The sequence below is a fragment of the Herpailurus yagouaroundi genome, unplaced genomic scaffold (assembly GCF_014898765.1).
Source record: "Herpailurus yagouaroundi ecotype Mexico unplaced genomic scaffold, PumYag 28, whole genome shotgun sequence".
NCBI lineage: Eukaryota > Metazoa > Chordata > Mammalia > Carnivora > Felidae > Herpailurus > Herpailurus yagouaroundi.
The window spans coordinates 58,360,021-58,375,703 of NW_024412376.1; the positions used below are offsets into that span (position 1 = coordinate 58,360,021).

The window sequence follows — 15,683 nt, forward strand, 5'->3', positions numbered from 1 at the left end:
TTCCTCTGGGTTTTCCTATTCAGGTTGACTCAGCAAACAGATGTTACAGAAACATAAACCAGAGCCTCCACAGCTGCAGACATTTCAGAGAGGAATTCTTTAATAAAAATCATTCTATTCTGTGAAGATATGAAAAATCATCAACCTTAGTTGGCCTCTTTTTCAAGCTAATGTTCTGGGAAAAAGAGGTCAGTGGCAACAAAAAAAAGTCATTTTATCGTTCTCTCTTCAAAAGGGAAACAAAGGTCTCATTTACCCACCTCTCACAAACATCAGTTCAGGATGTGGATAGGTGTGCTCAGGAAAGGGCATAAATTTTATCCTCGGAAGCACATCAGGTAACATGGAAGAAAACAACTTCCATTTCCCTCGGTCTGCCTCTGCTTGTGTCCTGCAAGTGTTCACGTGGGTATGTCTATACAGAAACACACTCACAGGGTTCTAATGCTTGTTTTTCATTCTGAGGCTTTTTAAAAATTTTTTCTTCCATTTTCTCCCAAAAGGCCAGAGGATGTTTGTCATGTTTTAAACAGATTCTATTCACATGCAAAACCCTGCACTATTTTCAAGGTCTGCAGCCAAATCCCACCAGCTATCTCATGCCTCACCCTCTGAATATTCGTTACATTCTGGATTCTCAAACTCCAGTGGAGGTGATAATGAAGAAAAGTAGAAATACTAGGCTTACAAAATGAAAAAGTTTTAAAACCTCCAGTCAGTAGATAACTTTACTGAAACAAGATTTATCAGCCAAAATACAAAATGATTTTGCCCCATGAGGTCATTTCTTCAAAACCTAAGACTGGCAGTTTGTATCTGTGCTGATCTGTTGTGTTTTCTACATCAAGAGAGAAGCCACTACTCCTAGAATGTGTCACTGAGACCGGTGGCCCTGAGCTGGACTTTCTTCCCAGAGGAAGAGCTGGACTTGACCTTGAGAGCCAAAGCCACATATAGCATTTGAAGACCTTGGTGGAAACAGCATCTTGGTCATCTTAAATCATGACTCTAAAGGCCAAGAATAACATGAGCCCCAGAAGTCCATTTCTCAAGCAGAATTTTAGAAAACATGAAAAAGCAGCACACCATTTACATTCTCTCCATAATCCTACCTAAAGATTTTCTACATTTGTCTGTGTGTGGACATGGAATATGCAAGCAAAACTTTTAACATTATTGCTTCTTCCCCCCAGACACACACACTCCATCCCACACATCCTAGGTGCCAGGAAGAATTAGATGTCCAACCTGTACTCAGATAGCACTTCTGCAAACACCACCTGGTGCAGCACCTCATGGGTGTCCCACTACCCAGCTGGTGCTCCAAAGAATCTTCTCTACCAAACGCTAAAGTTATTAGCACAGCAAGCTGATTTGGAATAATGCACATCTAAGGTCTCAGGCACCCCATGTGTGCACCAAAACTCACAGAGCTGGTCTGCCACCAGCCGCATTAAGTGCAGGTGGGAAGGTGGCCAACCCTCCAGTGTCAAGAATGGTTCTTCCCTGCCTGTGTAAAGAGCTGCAATGCCAGGCTTGGGGCAGAAAGGTAGAAACCAGAAATGAACTGATTTGCTGTACAGCTCAGGTGGACTTCTGACTTGCTCTGTGATTGTTACAGCTAAAGTTCTGGTTACGCTGGACACAATTCGCCAGCTAAAGGTGTTTATACCCCGCTGGAATCACTCCTCAGCAGACTCAGAAGGGCTGGGAGAACCTCGCCCTGCTTTCTGGATTCTAGTTCCATGACCAAATCCTCTAAGAGTTCACACAGCCCTCCCTCGTCCAGCTCCAGAACAGAGCCATCATAACTGAGAGGATTACCTGTATGGAGGCCCCAAACTTCTCATTGCAGAGGCTACACACCAGCGCCCACCGACTGCTGGGGATGTGAGACACCTTCGTGATGGGTTCCATCTTCTCGGGGCTGCCAATGCTCACCTACAGGCCCAAGGAATAGCAAGACAGGGTAGCAGAGGCCATCAGACCAACAAGGACTGAGCATGGACAATAGAAACTTAAAGATCTTGTTTACATGCAGACCTCCTACCTGATAGCGACAAGGGGCAGGCATGCATGCACTCTCCTATGACAGGAAAACCCCTACTTTAAAGCATCTGGACAGGTCAGGGGCCAGCTCTGGTCCAGTAGCAGTAGAGAGTGGAGAGCCCAGAGCACATGGCCCGTGCCCCATGCCCTCCATACATGGGGGTAGGGGGAGAGGGAGGAAGGGGAGTTCAGTTGACATACATGTCCCTATTTATAAAAACACTCAGATAACCAATAATATTCACTTCTCACCTGAGTGTCTGACAGCAAAGACAGTTATGTATCAGGACAGAACTATCTAATATACCTCTGGCCCACAATGAAGTGGTAAAGACTGAAAATCTTAATTTAAATAGTTTGTGAACAATGGAGTGAAGTAAATATAAACTAATTTTAGTACCTCTCTCACTGAAGAATACCATTCTCTTCAATCAGAAAAGATTATTACATTCAAAGTGGAAAATTACCAAGATAAATAAGGTATCCTCTCTGCATTCAGCCTGGATCACTGAACTGCATAGCTGTTAATACCAAACCGTGAGATCCAGTTGTACCAAAACCCAAGTCATGAAACTACAATCCAAATCATCCCCAGATAATTTTCCTCAGGAGGAAAAATGCACCCAAAAATCACACACCAAAAGAAATGCTGAAATCTGAATCACAAATGATATTCTCATAGTGAGCCATGCAAATTAAATCAGTCAAGGTCTGGGACTTGAAATAAATTAGACCAGACCTGAAATTAAAAAGGTTGAGGCTAAGTAAGAATTTTAGTAAAAATCACAGAAATGTGACCTACAGCAGTGGCTCTTTAACCATGCTACATGGCTCCCCAGGCCAAACGAAAGAGGTAGTGCTGATCCCTGGGGAAGGACACAGTGGCACCCAGGCCAAAGTTAGGCCACACTGCAGGTCCACTCCCGGGAACATGTATCAGCAGTGGGTTGGCCATGACACAGTTCTGAAGTGAAGTCTGAACACCACCAACTGAAAGTCCAAATCACTGCTGCTTCCAGTTAACATTCCCACAATATATACCATGACAAGATGACAATACACTTGAGATTCAGCTTGGGGGGCAGGGGGGAGACAGCAATTAAAAGCTGTCTTTTTACTCATTAGCTACAATACCCCTTATTTATGAACAGTTCCCCACTCCCGTGCCCAGCTAAAAACCAGTACCTCCTGAGCTAAGCTACTAGTAAGAACCACACCTACCTCAGGGATCCACAGAGCACAGCTGACATGGACCCATTTGGTGCCACTGCGGGTAGGCTTCATAGCTCCGCCTTTCTTGGGACACAGCAAACACTTGGGCTGAACCCCTAGGGCACATGTCCGGCATAGCCAACTACCCTCTGGGACCTTGAGGATTCCATAACAGGCCTGTGAAGCCATTCCCCAAGGAAAACAGAGAAAGAAGGTAGATTTACTTTTCCCCATATACCTATTAATTTAAAAACACCTAGGATGATTTTAACAGAAGTACTCCCAGGTCCACCTAGCTGGAGACCCTCTCCCTTCAGCAAAAATGCCAGGCAGCCTGACAGCAGCAGCCAGGAGGTATCTGGGACAACACATACTCATTTACCAGGGGACAGTCCTGAAAACACCTGGAGGACAAAAAAGTTTATAGAAATTCTGCTTTGCTGTGTGGCTAGAGGCACCTATCTACACACACCAAATTTTTAAATAATGGGCAGCAAATTCTTGAAACACTTCACAAGGCTGATAGGAAGCTATTCCTCCTCTGATTTGCTGATGTGGGTGGGATACAAAGTGAGGGGAAAATGCACAAAGCAGTTGAGTCTCTGAAAGCTGTTCAATGAGATAGCCTCAGAAATAAGAATGGGGGGGGGGGGGTGCTGGGTGGCCAGTGTCAATACAGACTACTGGAAAAAAAATTTTCAATAGAACTAAAAGATACTATTAAGGTTTCAAATACTTAAAAAAAAAAGAAAAAGTCTGTATCAGGCATTCTAGAGGAAGTCCCATTTGAAGAGATTTTTATTTTTATTTTATTTTTACTGCAAAATCAAGTCTAAGCTAAATTAAAAGATTAAGTATGGTATGCCTTAAAGAGAAGTCTGGAAGAACATGTCAAAAGGAAGATGAAGTAGATGTTAAGGAAAAGAGATAATGTGGCAACCAACTCTTGTTGGTTTCGGCTCAGGTCATGATCTCATGGTTCCTGAGATTAAGCCCTGTATGTGGCTCTGCACTGACAGTGCAAAGCCTGCTTGGGATTCCCTGTCTCTCTCTCTCTGCCCTTCCCCACTTCCATGCTCTCTCTCAAATAAATAAACAAACTTAAAAAAAAAAAAAGAAAGAAAGAAAAATGAACTAAGGAACATCCACGTTCTCACAGCTCAGCAAACTCTACTCACTAGACTCTATCACTCTCCCAAGTGAACACAACAGGCACAGAAAAATGAGACACTGAAGACAGATAATGTGGTCTCTACCTGATATCTATTTTTTTTTTTTTAGTTTTATTTATTTGAGGGAGAGAAAGGGAGAGCACGAGTAGGGGACAGGCAAAGAGTGAGAATCCTAAGCAGTCTCCACGCTGCCAACATGGAGCCTGATACAAGGCTCGATCCCACAAACCAAGAGTTCATGACCTGAGCTGAGATCAAGAGTCAGACACTTAACCAAATGAGCCACCCAGGTACCTCTAGCTGATATTTAAAATAAAGCCTGCATTGCACAAAATGGCAAAATTGAACAAGATAGCCTGAAGTGCTGAAATCAAGGATTTTACAAGTAAAGTCATTAAGATGGTTCAAAAGAGGGGCGCCTGGGTGGCACAGTCGGTTAAGCGTCTGGCTTCAGCCAGGTCACGATCTCGTGGTCCGTGAGTTCGAGCCCCGCGTCAGGCTCTGGGCTGATGGCTCAGAGCCTGGAGCCTGTTTCTGATTCTATGTCTCCCTCTCTCTGCCCCTCCCCTGTTCATGCTCTGTCTCTCTCTGTCCCAAAAATAAATAAACGTTGGAAAAAAAAAAAAAAAAAAGATGGTTCAAAAGAAAAGGTAAATGTTAAATAAGTGAAGACACAAAACCAGGATGGTACCAGGAGCACATTCAGAACCTTTAAATATACCAAATTGTTCAGAACTTTATCCTTAAATGACCCAGAAGTCAGAAAGCCGAGAGTCACGGTAACATAGCTCCGATCCTCCAGACAGGAAAAACACAGCCACTATGCAATGTGAATATCCAGGACGCAGAAAGGAAACCACAAGCATGAGGAGCAAAGTTAAGTAACACCAAGATTGGAGCTTAGGAGCACTAAGCCGGTGCCATGAGTAAGCCACTGTCAACACAGACTTACTGGAAAAAAATTTTTTAATAGAACTAAAAGATACTATTAAGGTTTCAAATACTACAAAAAAAAGAAAAAAAAGAAAAAGAAAGTCTGTATCAGGCATTCTAGAGAAAGTCACATTTGAAATGAGATTTTTTTTTTTTCTGGAAAATCAAATCTAAGCTAAATTAAAAGATTATGTACAGTATGCCTTAAAAAGAAGTCTGGAAGAAAACGTCAAAAGGAAGGTGAAGTAGATGTTAAGGAAAAGAGACATGACGTAAGGAACAGAGGACTGGGAACAGGTGTGGGGGGTCTGGAGTCCTGAGTCCCAGTCCCAACTCTATCACTAAACCATAGTGGGATCCTGGACAACCCATCTGACATCAGTGAATTCATTTATACAACAGGGCGTTCAACTAGTTTTCAAACAGAACCCTTATTTTCAAACAAAATTCTCAGGAAAAAAAATAAGTAAAATGGTATGAAAAATACTGAAACATCATCCAGGTAAATAACACCAGCAACAAAAAGGCAACATCCATAGTCACAATCATCTTGACACAATAAAACCGCTGCAAGAATTCTGCCATCTCAAGGAAATTTCCCAGATAATCTGAAAACCTAGAGCTACAAGATGACTTGTAACACAACTAAAGCAGAGACTGTGGCCTCACGTCTCCCTGTCAGGATGAGCTGACAAGAGGCCACCAGTAGTGACATCTCCAGGCAGAGAGGAAGCCCACGAGGAAGACCTATTATAAACAAAATGATGAAGAAGAATTTCACAGAACAAATTGGATTCTTTCTGAGAGGTCACCCAAGGACCTACTGTATACGAGTCTCGCTTTTAGGTTTGTTTTAAATCTCAACATCAATAGATGACAGACAACCCTTTAAATCCTAAAAATATATATGAACATGTGTCCCCACAGAAATCTAAATTAGTTCATTATTGCATTAAGTAATAAATAAGAGAGAAGAGCGTCAGCTGCCACAAGCTTTTAAAATCACCCAGTGCCTATCCTTACTGAAGCCAAAGGATTTACCTTTCTGTGGATGGTGGCAAGCAATGACCAGATGCCAACTGGCATCAGGAAGGACAGGAAAAAAAGTTTAAGAAAAGGGACCTATTTGTTCTTCTTCAATATCACAGTTTACATACTACCACACGTTACCAAGTGTTATGGGTTGAATTGTGTCCCAAACAGATATGTTGAAGTCCTAAACCCAGTCCCTCAGAATGTGACCTATTTGGAAACAGGGTCCTAACAGATGTCATCTGTTAAGATGAGGTCAGAGGTGAGCCCCTAATCCATCAGGGCTGGTGTTCTTAGAGGATGGCTATGTGCGAAGACAGACACACAAGGAGGACACCATGTGGCAACAAAGGCAGAGACCAGAACTATGCAGCTGTAAACCAAAAAATAGGTGTTAGCAAACCACCAGAAGACAGGCAGAGGCAAGGAAGGATTCCCCTACAAGTTTGAGGGAACATGGCCCTGTCAACATACCTTAATTCAGACTTCCCACCTTCAGAATTGCAAAATCGTAAATAAATGTCTGTTGTTTTAAGCCACCCAGTCCTGTGGTATTTTGTTATGGCAGCCTAACAAACTAGTAATACCAAACTAACCACCTTTTAGGAATTGCTCTCCACCCCCCACAGTGTTAATATCTAAACTCAGGTGTGAAAGCCAGGGCAGAGGGGGCTCATATATTCTTTTTAAGTAAACCTCACTTCTATGGATAGAAATAAAAACAGGTCAGGGAAGGAGGATTTCCATAAAGGATCGTATTCTTCCAGTTGTAAAAAAAAAAAAAAAAAAGTAACAGGAAATACTTCAAACATTATAAGAACCAATTAGAAAAAAGAGACATCGTCCATAGGGCACACTTCTTTAACTCACTAAGGACAGCAGGAAAATAGACCCTATGTGGTGGAAGACCTCTGGCCTCCCTGGTGGCAGATGAGCTCACATCCCAGGTGGCTCCTTTCTGGGCCTCGCTGCCCACATACCTGGTGCACACAGATGTTGCATTTGTCACAGAACACCATCTCATTGCCGTCCTCACCATCAGGTGACTGGCAGACATCACAGACAACATCTTCATCATATTCAATCCCCAGGCCTTCTTCGGTCTCTATGGCATGATTCATATTGTCATAGCATCGCTGTTCAAATTCCTCCAGGACCCTCTCCATGGTGTATTCATCTAACTCAGGCATTCCTGAAGGAAAAATGCCACAAGAACATTTTAATACATCTATATTAATAAACATTACAGTAAGACAGCACTAATGACAGTATTAATATATTTATATTTATAATACATCGTCTTATAACTAAATCCATCCTGAGTGTCCCATTTTCTACTGAAGAAGGCCTCTCAGACTGTTCAAGGAAGGATCTTCAAATTAAAAGGCAGACACAACCTTCCATGCAACAGTTTGTTACCTATGGACAGGTGCTGAAAATGTAGTGTTGTAAGAAGAAAAGCAAAAGATAAATCCCAAAAGGGTTTAAGGATATTAAATACATATATTGTTAGATTATCATTTCATTACATTATAAACCACAAGTAACATGGAAGGGACTTCAAAACCATGACCATATATAAGAGTTCGGGTATTTTCTGAAAAACATTCTTTCTTGCTACTTAAAATGTTGCTCTGAGAACAGATTTCACTGTGAGCACACAAATGTTTTTAACTGATTTACCCCTCCTCACTCTCTGAATTTACAAAGTTGAGATGCATAGTTAATCAGACACATGAAAGACAGAAACACAAGGAATGTCTGAAGCAAAGGAAACAGCTCATTGTGAATCAAATAAAATGCATTCTTATGCAAGAATGACCAAAAATAAATTTCAAGTGGTTATCATGGTTATAGGAGTGGTGGAAGAAAATAAGTCTTATCTCACTTGTGGAGATATTCCAAACTTCCTACAATGAAAATACTCATGCAGAAAGAAAAAACAGGTTAGACTAAAAATACTCTAAAAGAACATGTAAGTGGCAAGAAAAAACAGAAATGTTATTAGAGCCAGTAACTTTTATGCACTCTTGATAAATATAAAACCATCAAATTAACACTTTAAGTTTTTAAAAATCTGAAGAACACATTAGAGCTGACACTGTGATAAGCTCTAAGCACATTCAAAAAAGTCACCTAGCACCCAGCTATCACCTCATACCCTAATTACTGATAAGTTACTTGCCTGCATGGCCAGGGCACTCATATCTCAATTCCTCCTACCAATTTTGAAACTACCAGTGGCTTTGAAAATACAATCCTATGCTCCATAATTATTTCTTACCATTACAACGAACAATAAAAATAAAACAAACATCTTTAAGCATATGTTCAATTTACGTTACAACCACATACATAATCTGCCTTGCCGGAAGTATTCCATACTACCATTCAATCTGATGAGTTAGGCCAGGCTCATTACTTAAACCACCTCCAAAGCCGCCAGGGTCTCTGGCTGTACCCCTCTGCCTTAAGACAGGACACCTAGCCAGTCAAGTGCATTACACTGGTCTTTACACAGCTACTACAAACCACAACTTTATAATCTTTGAAGCTGGAACTGAATGGTATTCTGTCCAAGGGAGCTCTGAACACTTAGGAACAGACTGTGTAAAAGAGCCCCCTGGCTTGCTAATACCCTGGCTACTGAAACCTAAAAGCAGGGACCTTTGGAGATGGTGATATACTCTGTCAAACAACTTTCCCAGCTCAGTCTGCACCACTGCTCCCATGCCACAGCCTGGGGAGCAGCATGGCAGCAAAACAACTGGTATGTGCCAGGCCCTGTGCTAGGTTCAGCGACTGACTGATACAACACAAAACAGTCTTTGTCCCTCAGGGCTTTCAAATCTACCATCGAATACTCTATAAATATCTACTGTGTGCCAGACAGCCACCAAACACCTCTCTCCCACCCAGGTCCCACAGCACAAGTTCCAATTAATCCTTGCAGTCTCTCACACAGAGCCCAGACTTGACCTCAGTGGTCCTGCTCATCACAACACTTCAGGAAGCCCTTGGCAATCAGAGGTGGCATGTGAGATGAAACCCATGTGCCATCCTGGTCTTGACACTGGGAGGTGCCAGCATATGAGGTACAGAAGCTCCAAGCTGTACACACACACAAAAAGATCAATTTATAGAAAATAAACCATAATGGGCAAAGCGCTCAACTAAGGCGGGGGCTTCACGGAAGGAGAGCCCAGACAGAGGTGAACAGGGAAAGGGAAAAGCACTCCAGGTTTGGAGGACTCAAGGAGAATCACAGAAGTGAGAAACACAAGAGGTGTGTTAGAAAACAGTGAGCCTGGCTAGAGTGGAGTTTAATATGAGAAACAATAGGCCAGAGCTGAGGAAAGGATCTGAATGACATTGCGGTGGGAGGGGGCAGGGAACACAGCAGGAAACTTTGTAGACCAGACCCTCCTGTCATCTTGGGGAAGTCACTTCATTTCTCTGGGCTTCAGTTCCCTTGAGGTAAATAAGTGAGGGGGTGGATCAGGGCAGAGATGGGGAATCCTGCCTCCACGCCCACGGACAACATCCCTCATCAATCCCACCACTCTGTCTACCAGCCGCCCACAGACATGTGCCATAGCCAGACAAGCTGATCTCCAAAAAAGAGCCCACGATTCTGAGACTAAAGCTATGATGAAGCTGCCTTCACCAGGATATGAGCTTCTACTACTCACCCAGATGTCTAAAATTCTTCTCTATTCATCATTCATTAATAAAACAATACAACCCATGGTCTCTCACCCATCTCCTTAAATTCCTCATTGGTCAGTTCCAGCCATGCAGCATCCATGTCGTTGAGGTCGTAACGACACACACTGTCAGCCAGCGTCCGGATATCAACATAGCCCAACTCTGGAGGCTCGGAGCCCGGTGAGACAATGTATTTCTTGGGCCTGATGAACATGAGGGATTTCTCTTCAGACACGACCCTAGTTAACAAGAAAACAAGGCAGCCACGTTACCCTTCCTGCCACATGACAGGAATTCATCACAAGGCCCAAAGCTTGCTTCCACTTCCAACGCCCTAAACCCCAGGTTCTCACCAGACAAATTGGCTTAAAACGTCACTGCTAATTAACATCACTGTTAATAAAACTAAGTAGAAGTATCATTTAAGCCCCCAAAATGGAAAAAGATACAAGTGAAAAAACACTAAAAAGTCCTCAAAACCAGCTTGACCAGCTTTTTCCAACTGGCTTCCCAGGATCCCACATGCCCTGAGCCTTCATCTAGGACAGCAGTTGCTCTGCTGGCAACACCTCAACACCAACCTAACTTGTGAGAGTTTAGGATAAAATCACTTTCCACCAATCAGGCCTGACCACCCTGCTGAAGGCCCAGCACTAGGTTCAGGCAGGACAATGCATGGCAGAACACCGCAGAGCCAAGAGGACAAACCCATCACCTCTAATCTTAAAAATAAAACTAGCCCTTGTCCATTACTAATCAGTCTAAGAATCTAAGAGGCCTAGCCAAGTGGGAGACTCTCCCAACATACACTCAGGATCTCCTTATAACTGCCAACCTCCCCCAACCTGTCAACACCCACAGAAGAGCTTTCCACCATACCCCACTCAAAAGAAATGACACAAGACCCAATCACCCCCAACATGGAATGAAGGGCCTTCTCTTCCTAAAGACAAAGGCCCAGCATCAGAGCTCCACACGCCCACCACATCAGCAGTTTGTGTCAGCATCAACAAGCTGTCCAAGGAGTGTCCAAAGTATTTTCATCAACCTTACAATTACCAGAGCGATTTTATCTATGTGACACTCAGGCAAACCAAAGGTTGTTATTTCTCCTACTCAACTAAGAGCAAGGTTTTAACTAAAAACTCCAGAAGCTGTGGTACCACATACTTCTCTGATGCTGGGCTCCTCTATCCACGCCCCCCTCCGCCCCCCCCAAAAAAAAAAGATTCATAGAGGAATTCCTGAATTCCTGGATTGGGACTGCCAGCACTCTAACAGTCGGGATTGTGCCCCAGATGCAGATTCTAAGGCAAATGCAGTGTTTATCTTGCAGAGCCCAGTTTAACATTCCACTCCACAGGCCAGAAGTCCAGCCTACAGGGGTATCTGATTGGTCATTTAAGCCTGCATATTTATGTGGACATTTGTCACAGATCCAAAACAATGATCATCAGCAACAGTGAATGAGTCCACTTCACAAGGCAGGCAGCTGAGTGACAACACAGCAGAGAAACCAGGTGCTAGTTGGGAGCAGAGGCCCTGAATCCTCTCTCCCTGTGAGGAACCTCCAGTCAGCTGAGCAAGACAGCGAAGAAGAAATGAGCAAACTGGTCCTTTATGCAAAGGGAAGTCATCAAGGACCCGGACCCTCAACACCCTTAAGGGGAAAAGTACTTTGTAAGCAAATCCAAAGGAAGCCCAGCAAGAACAACTGGGCAAAGTCCAGCCATAGGAGAATTCATCAAATACAGCCCTCTCCTTAAGCTCCACTTCCACCTAACCCTGACCTGGCAGGCCTCCTCTCCAGAGGTGCAGTCAATCCCCGCAATATCCAAGAAGCCGGGCCCCCACTCCTCTCCAGAGTGAAGAGGATCTGGAGGTAGGTGAGGGACAAGTGGAGGAATAAAAGTTTTCCCTCCCCCAGTCAGTTCCCAAAATGTCTTGGAATTTGCCCTCCTCTCATGAAAGTGCAGCCAGCACCTTCCCAAGACAGCTGGAATGTGTAGTCTGAAGGCCCATGGTCCTCAAAAATCACTACTCTATGGACCTGAAATGTGTTTCTACACATTTCTATTGCCACTTGAGGCCTCATCATTTCACTAACTGAAACACTGCTCTTCTCAGGCACCTGGATGTCAGGGCAGAAAAGCAACGGCAGGTGGAGAGGCACGTCTACCTGGCCACAGGCTGAGGGATGGTCCCAGGGCTCACGGGCACCTGGACTCCTTTCTCCCACTCCTGTCTCCAGGGATCTGCCAACACATAGTACTCATCTGGGTTCAGCTGATAGGAGTCATGCAACTTCATAGCGGTGATCAGGTCTGTCCTAAACACCTGGAAAGAGAGAAAGGGTCACTGACATTTGATACTTGCATTTTTATTCAGAGTGCTGGCAGCTGCAGGGTAACCATGGAGCTGCTGTGTAGTAACGTCACTGTATCAGCAGAGACCCAGTCTGACCGACGACCGGAAGCCCTCAGTGGGCCACAGCCTTGGCCTCTCAGGCTTGGGGGCAGCACAGCTCACACTACCCTCTCACTTCCTCATCAACTCCACAAGCCTGAGGTGTCTCTGACAAGCAACAGAGAAACCTCGTTGTCCTCCCCTGAGAAATCTCATGAACTCTCAATTCCAAAGACTACTGCTGAAAACACACACCTAAAAATCTGTGGAAGGAGGCATTTCACTCAAGGGTGCTCTTTTGGTAGATGTTTAAGAAATAAAACTCCACTAACCACTTAACACTTCAAGCCATAACCTAGAACCACCAGGGCCTCCTCTTCTATACTCAGACTGCAGCCACCCAGCTCCTGCCTCCCAGGACACTAGGCTTATGGCAAGGTGGCTGGGGAGTCAGGCCCTGGTTGGCAGATGCCAACGCAGAAGTACAGGCTAGAAAAATATGGGAGAGAATTGGGGACAGACCAATGGGGTCAAGTCAGAAAGGGGGCTTGTAAAGAACATGTTTACACACCTTTACCTGATGTAACTTCTACAAAGGAAGCAACATTAGTGGGGAAAGCAGAGGAGGGAAGGAGAGTAAAAGAAAGAAGCAAGCAAGCTACTATACTCTCTCTTCACCTGGCCAAAATCAGACCCACAAAACTCAAAAGTATCGCTGTACTGAGGGAGCAAAGTGGCACCGGCATGCCCGCTCCTCCTGACTGGGGACACGACAGGAGCACAGCCACGGCCTCGTCCTCCATCCTCAGTCCACTGGTGTCTCAGGGCTACATAAGGAAGCTCCAACCCTGGCATCAGCACCAGCCCAAAGTTGTATTTGGCACGAAGCAAGCCTGCATCCGTAAGCTACACTCTGTTTACACAAGTCACAATGCTGAACTCTCTCTTCTTGGGACAGTGAGTTCTTTCTTATGCTGCTAAGCACAGTTCACATTATATGCCTGCTAATAGGTCCATTTGTTTTTCCTGGTGGCTTTTCAAACTGGTGATCACTTTAATAAACTTCACCATAGTCAGACCACCGTCTGAGGCAGTGTCTGAATAAAAAGGCCATTTCTCCAGGCTGCCATCTCTCAACACCGACTTTTCACCAGTATGCCATTTCTTGTTTCTAACGTTCCAGAAAAAAGGAAGAACCTGGCTGTGCAGCCTCCACAAAAGCACAACTAAGATCAGGTTCCCTGACAGCCCTGAGCCACCTGACGCACTGGTCTGCACAGGACCTTGATCATCCGTGCCCTCCTCACCCCCAAAGAGGAAAAGTCCTTGAAAACAAAAATCACAGGAAGCAAGTCAGTTAAAACACACATTCCAACTACAACTTACAAGTAATAAATAAGGGAGTTTGCCAAAGAAGGAAAAATCAAACTGAAGCAACAGGATGAGAACAGGATGGCCCACCATTCCTTTACTAAAAGACTCAGAGGAGGACGCCAAAAACTGAAAGAGATGCCCTAAATGAATTTCCAAGCCTCTGGCAGAGTTCAGAGTTAGTGCTAACCTAAATATAAAGTAGTCTGAACTAACTGCTGAACTCAGAGAACTTTAGAAAAAAAAATCAGAAACAAAACCGGGGTCAGGGACAAGACCAGTGCCATCCATGCTGCTCAGCCCCATCTCACTGCCTGGTGCTCAGCACACCCAGTACCAGCTTCCCTATTCGAGTCACCCTGTATTTTTACCCTCAAGTGACAGTACAGTGGTTGTGGAGGCAGCACAGAGAATTGAAGAAATAAAGGCAGGCAGAGCCACTCCAATACCTCAGAAAAGGAGGGGAGCACTGCAGGTTCAAAATGACAAAGGCCTGGAATAATCAAGGCAATAAAATGGCCACCTGCCCATGAAGGTTTGATCTAATGTCTCCTGGGATGACTTTCTGCAATTTTAAAGGATATAAAGTACATTTCCTCATGGAGAATGTTATTCCACAACTAAAAATTCCTACACTGCTCAACACAGTGTCCCCCAACACTTCCATTACAGTCAGAGAAAATGAAGTACCTGGTGGAATGCAGGCCTCTGCTCTGAAGCTACAGGATGAGGTGGTCTTTGGAGTCATCCCGTGAAAGACGCAGCACAAAACAAGGGGCTGAACCAAAGGCTCTCTTCCCCACAACCTGCCCACCTGAAAACCATGACAAACTAAAATGCCCTTTCTTCAATCATTTAAATCCTCAGAGCCTGGCAGAGGTTGTCAAAGAAAACATATCTCAGGACTGGTAGAAGGCCCTAATCAACAAAGGCCAGCAGAGAAATGCACCTAAAAGCAATTGTAAATAAAGAGACAATAGAGAACAGGTAGGTAGGTAGGTAGGTAGGTAGGCAGGCAGACAGATAACAAAACGTGGGGGAGTAGGGAAATAGAAGAAACAAATTGAAAAAGAAGGGGGAAAAGCCTTAAGCGTAATCGCCAAAACAAAACTCCCAGAATTACAATGGGTTGTTGCCAAATAAGCCACAAATTCATGGCCAAAACTAACTTGAGGCTGGCAGTGACTGGCAGCAGCCGAACCCGCTGATCTCCTGGCCAGAGGAAAAGTTGTTGGGAGCCAGCGAAGATGAAACAGAAAAGGAAAAAAAGAATATAATTAATAGTAATAGCTAACATTTACTACTGAGCACTTTTAAGTGCTTAGTATGTATTAATGTCTGTGTATTAACCCACTTAATCCTCACAAGAATCCTCTGAGGCAAACACCTGTGTTATCCCCATCTTACAAATTCGGAAACTGAGGCACAAAGAAGTTAGATAACTTGCCCATGATTGCAGAGGCATCAATTTCAACCAACCAGGTGTGTGCCAATCACATGTTCTCATGCACACATGTAGGACATGCACAATCACACCATCACTCAGGAAATACCTCTGAAGGTTTTCGATCTTCATGTCTGGAGCACGAACCTCTCCTGTGCTGAGATCGGGAATTCTGTGACCAAGTAGTTGAGAGGCCTAAAGACAAATAAATATCCAAAGAGGAACAATTAAGAGCACACAAATCACTGTGCGTTCACAGGGTTTTTTTAAACCAAATTTGGCAAGGCTCACCTCAGCACCTCCCCCATGACTTGATGCTCCTCCAATCCCAGTACTTACTTAAACCACTCACTTTC

The 15,683-nt window shown here is 44.1% G+C and overlaps 1 protein-coding gene across 11 annotated transcripts in view; it reads right to left on the reverse strand.

The window, feature by feature from the left end:
* The window catches only part of JADE1 (jade family PHD finger 1), a 59,498-nt gene that overhangs the window by 15,158 nt on the left and 28,657 nt on the right, over positions 1 to 15,683 (reverse strand). For 7 of the 11 annotated variants that reach the window (XM_040474081.1, XM_040474025.1, XM_040474030.1 and 4 more), the window contains exons 3-8: positions 15,437 to 15,522; positions 12,286 to 12,443; positions 10,158 to 10,345; positions 7,379 to 7,590; positions 3,271 to 3,438; positions 1,825 to 1,941 (exon numbers count right to left, since the gene is read on the reverse strand). In XM_040474081.1, coding sequence (XP_040330015.1) covers positions 1,825 to 1,941; positions 3,271 to 3,438; positions 7,379 to 7,590; positions 10,158 to 10,345; positions 12,286 to 12,443; positions 15,437 to 15,522 — 929 coding nt within the window. Of the gene's footprint in view, positions 1 to 1,824; positions 1,942 to 3,270; positions 3,439 to 7,378; positions 7,591 to 10,157; positions 10,346 to 12,285; positions 12,444 to 15,052; positions 15,096 to 15,436; positions 15,523 to 15,683 lie in introns of all 11 variants that reach the window. The other 4 variants (XM_040474047.1, XM_040474037.1, XM_040474056.1 and 1 more) reach the window with 1 other exon arrangement.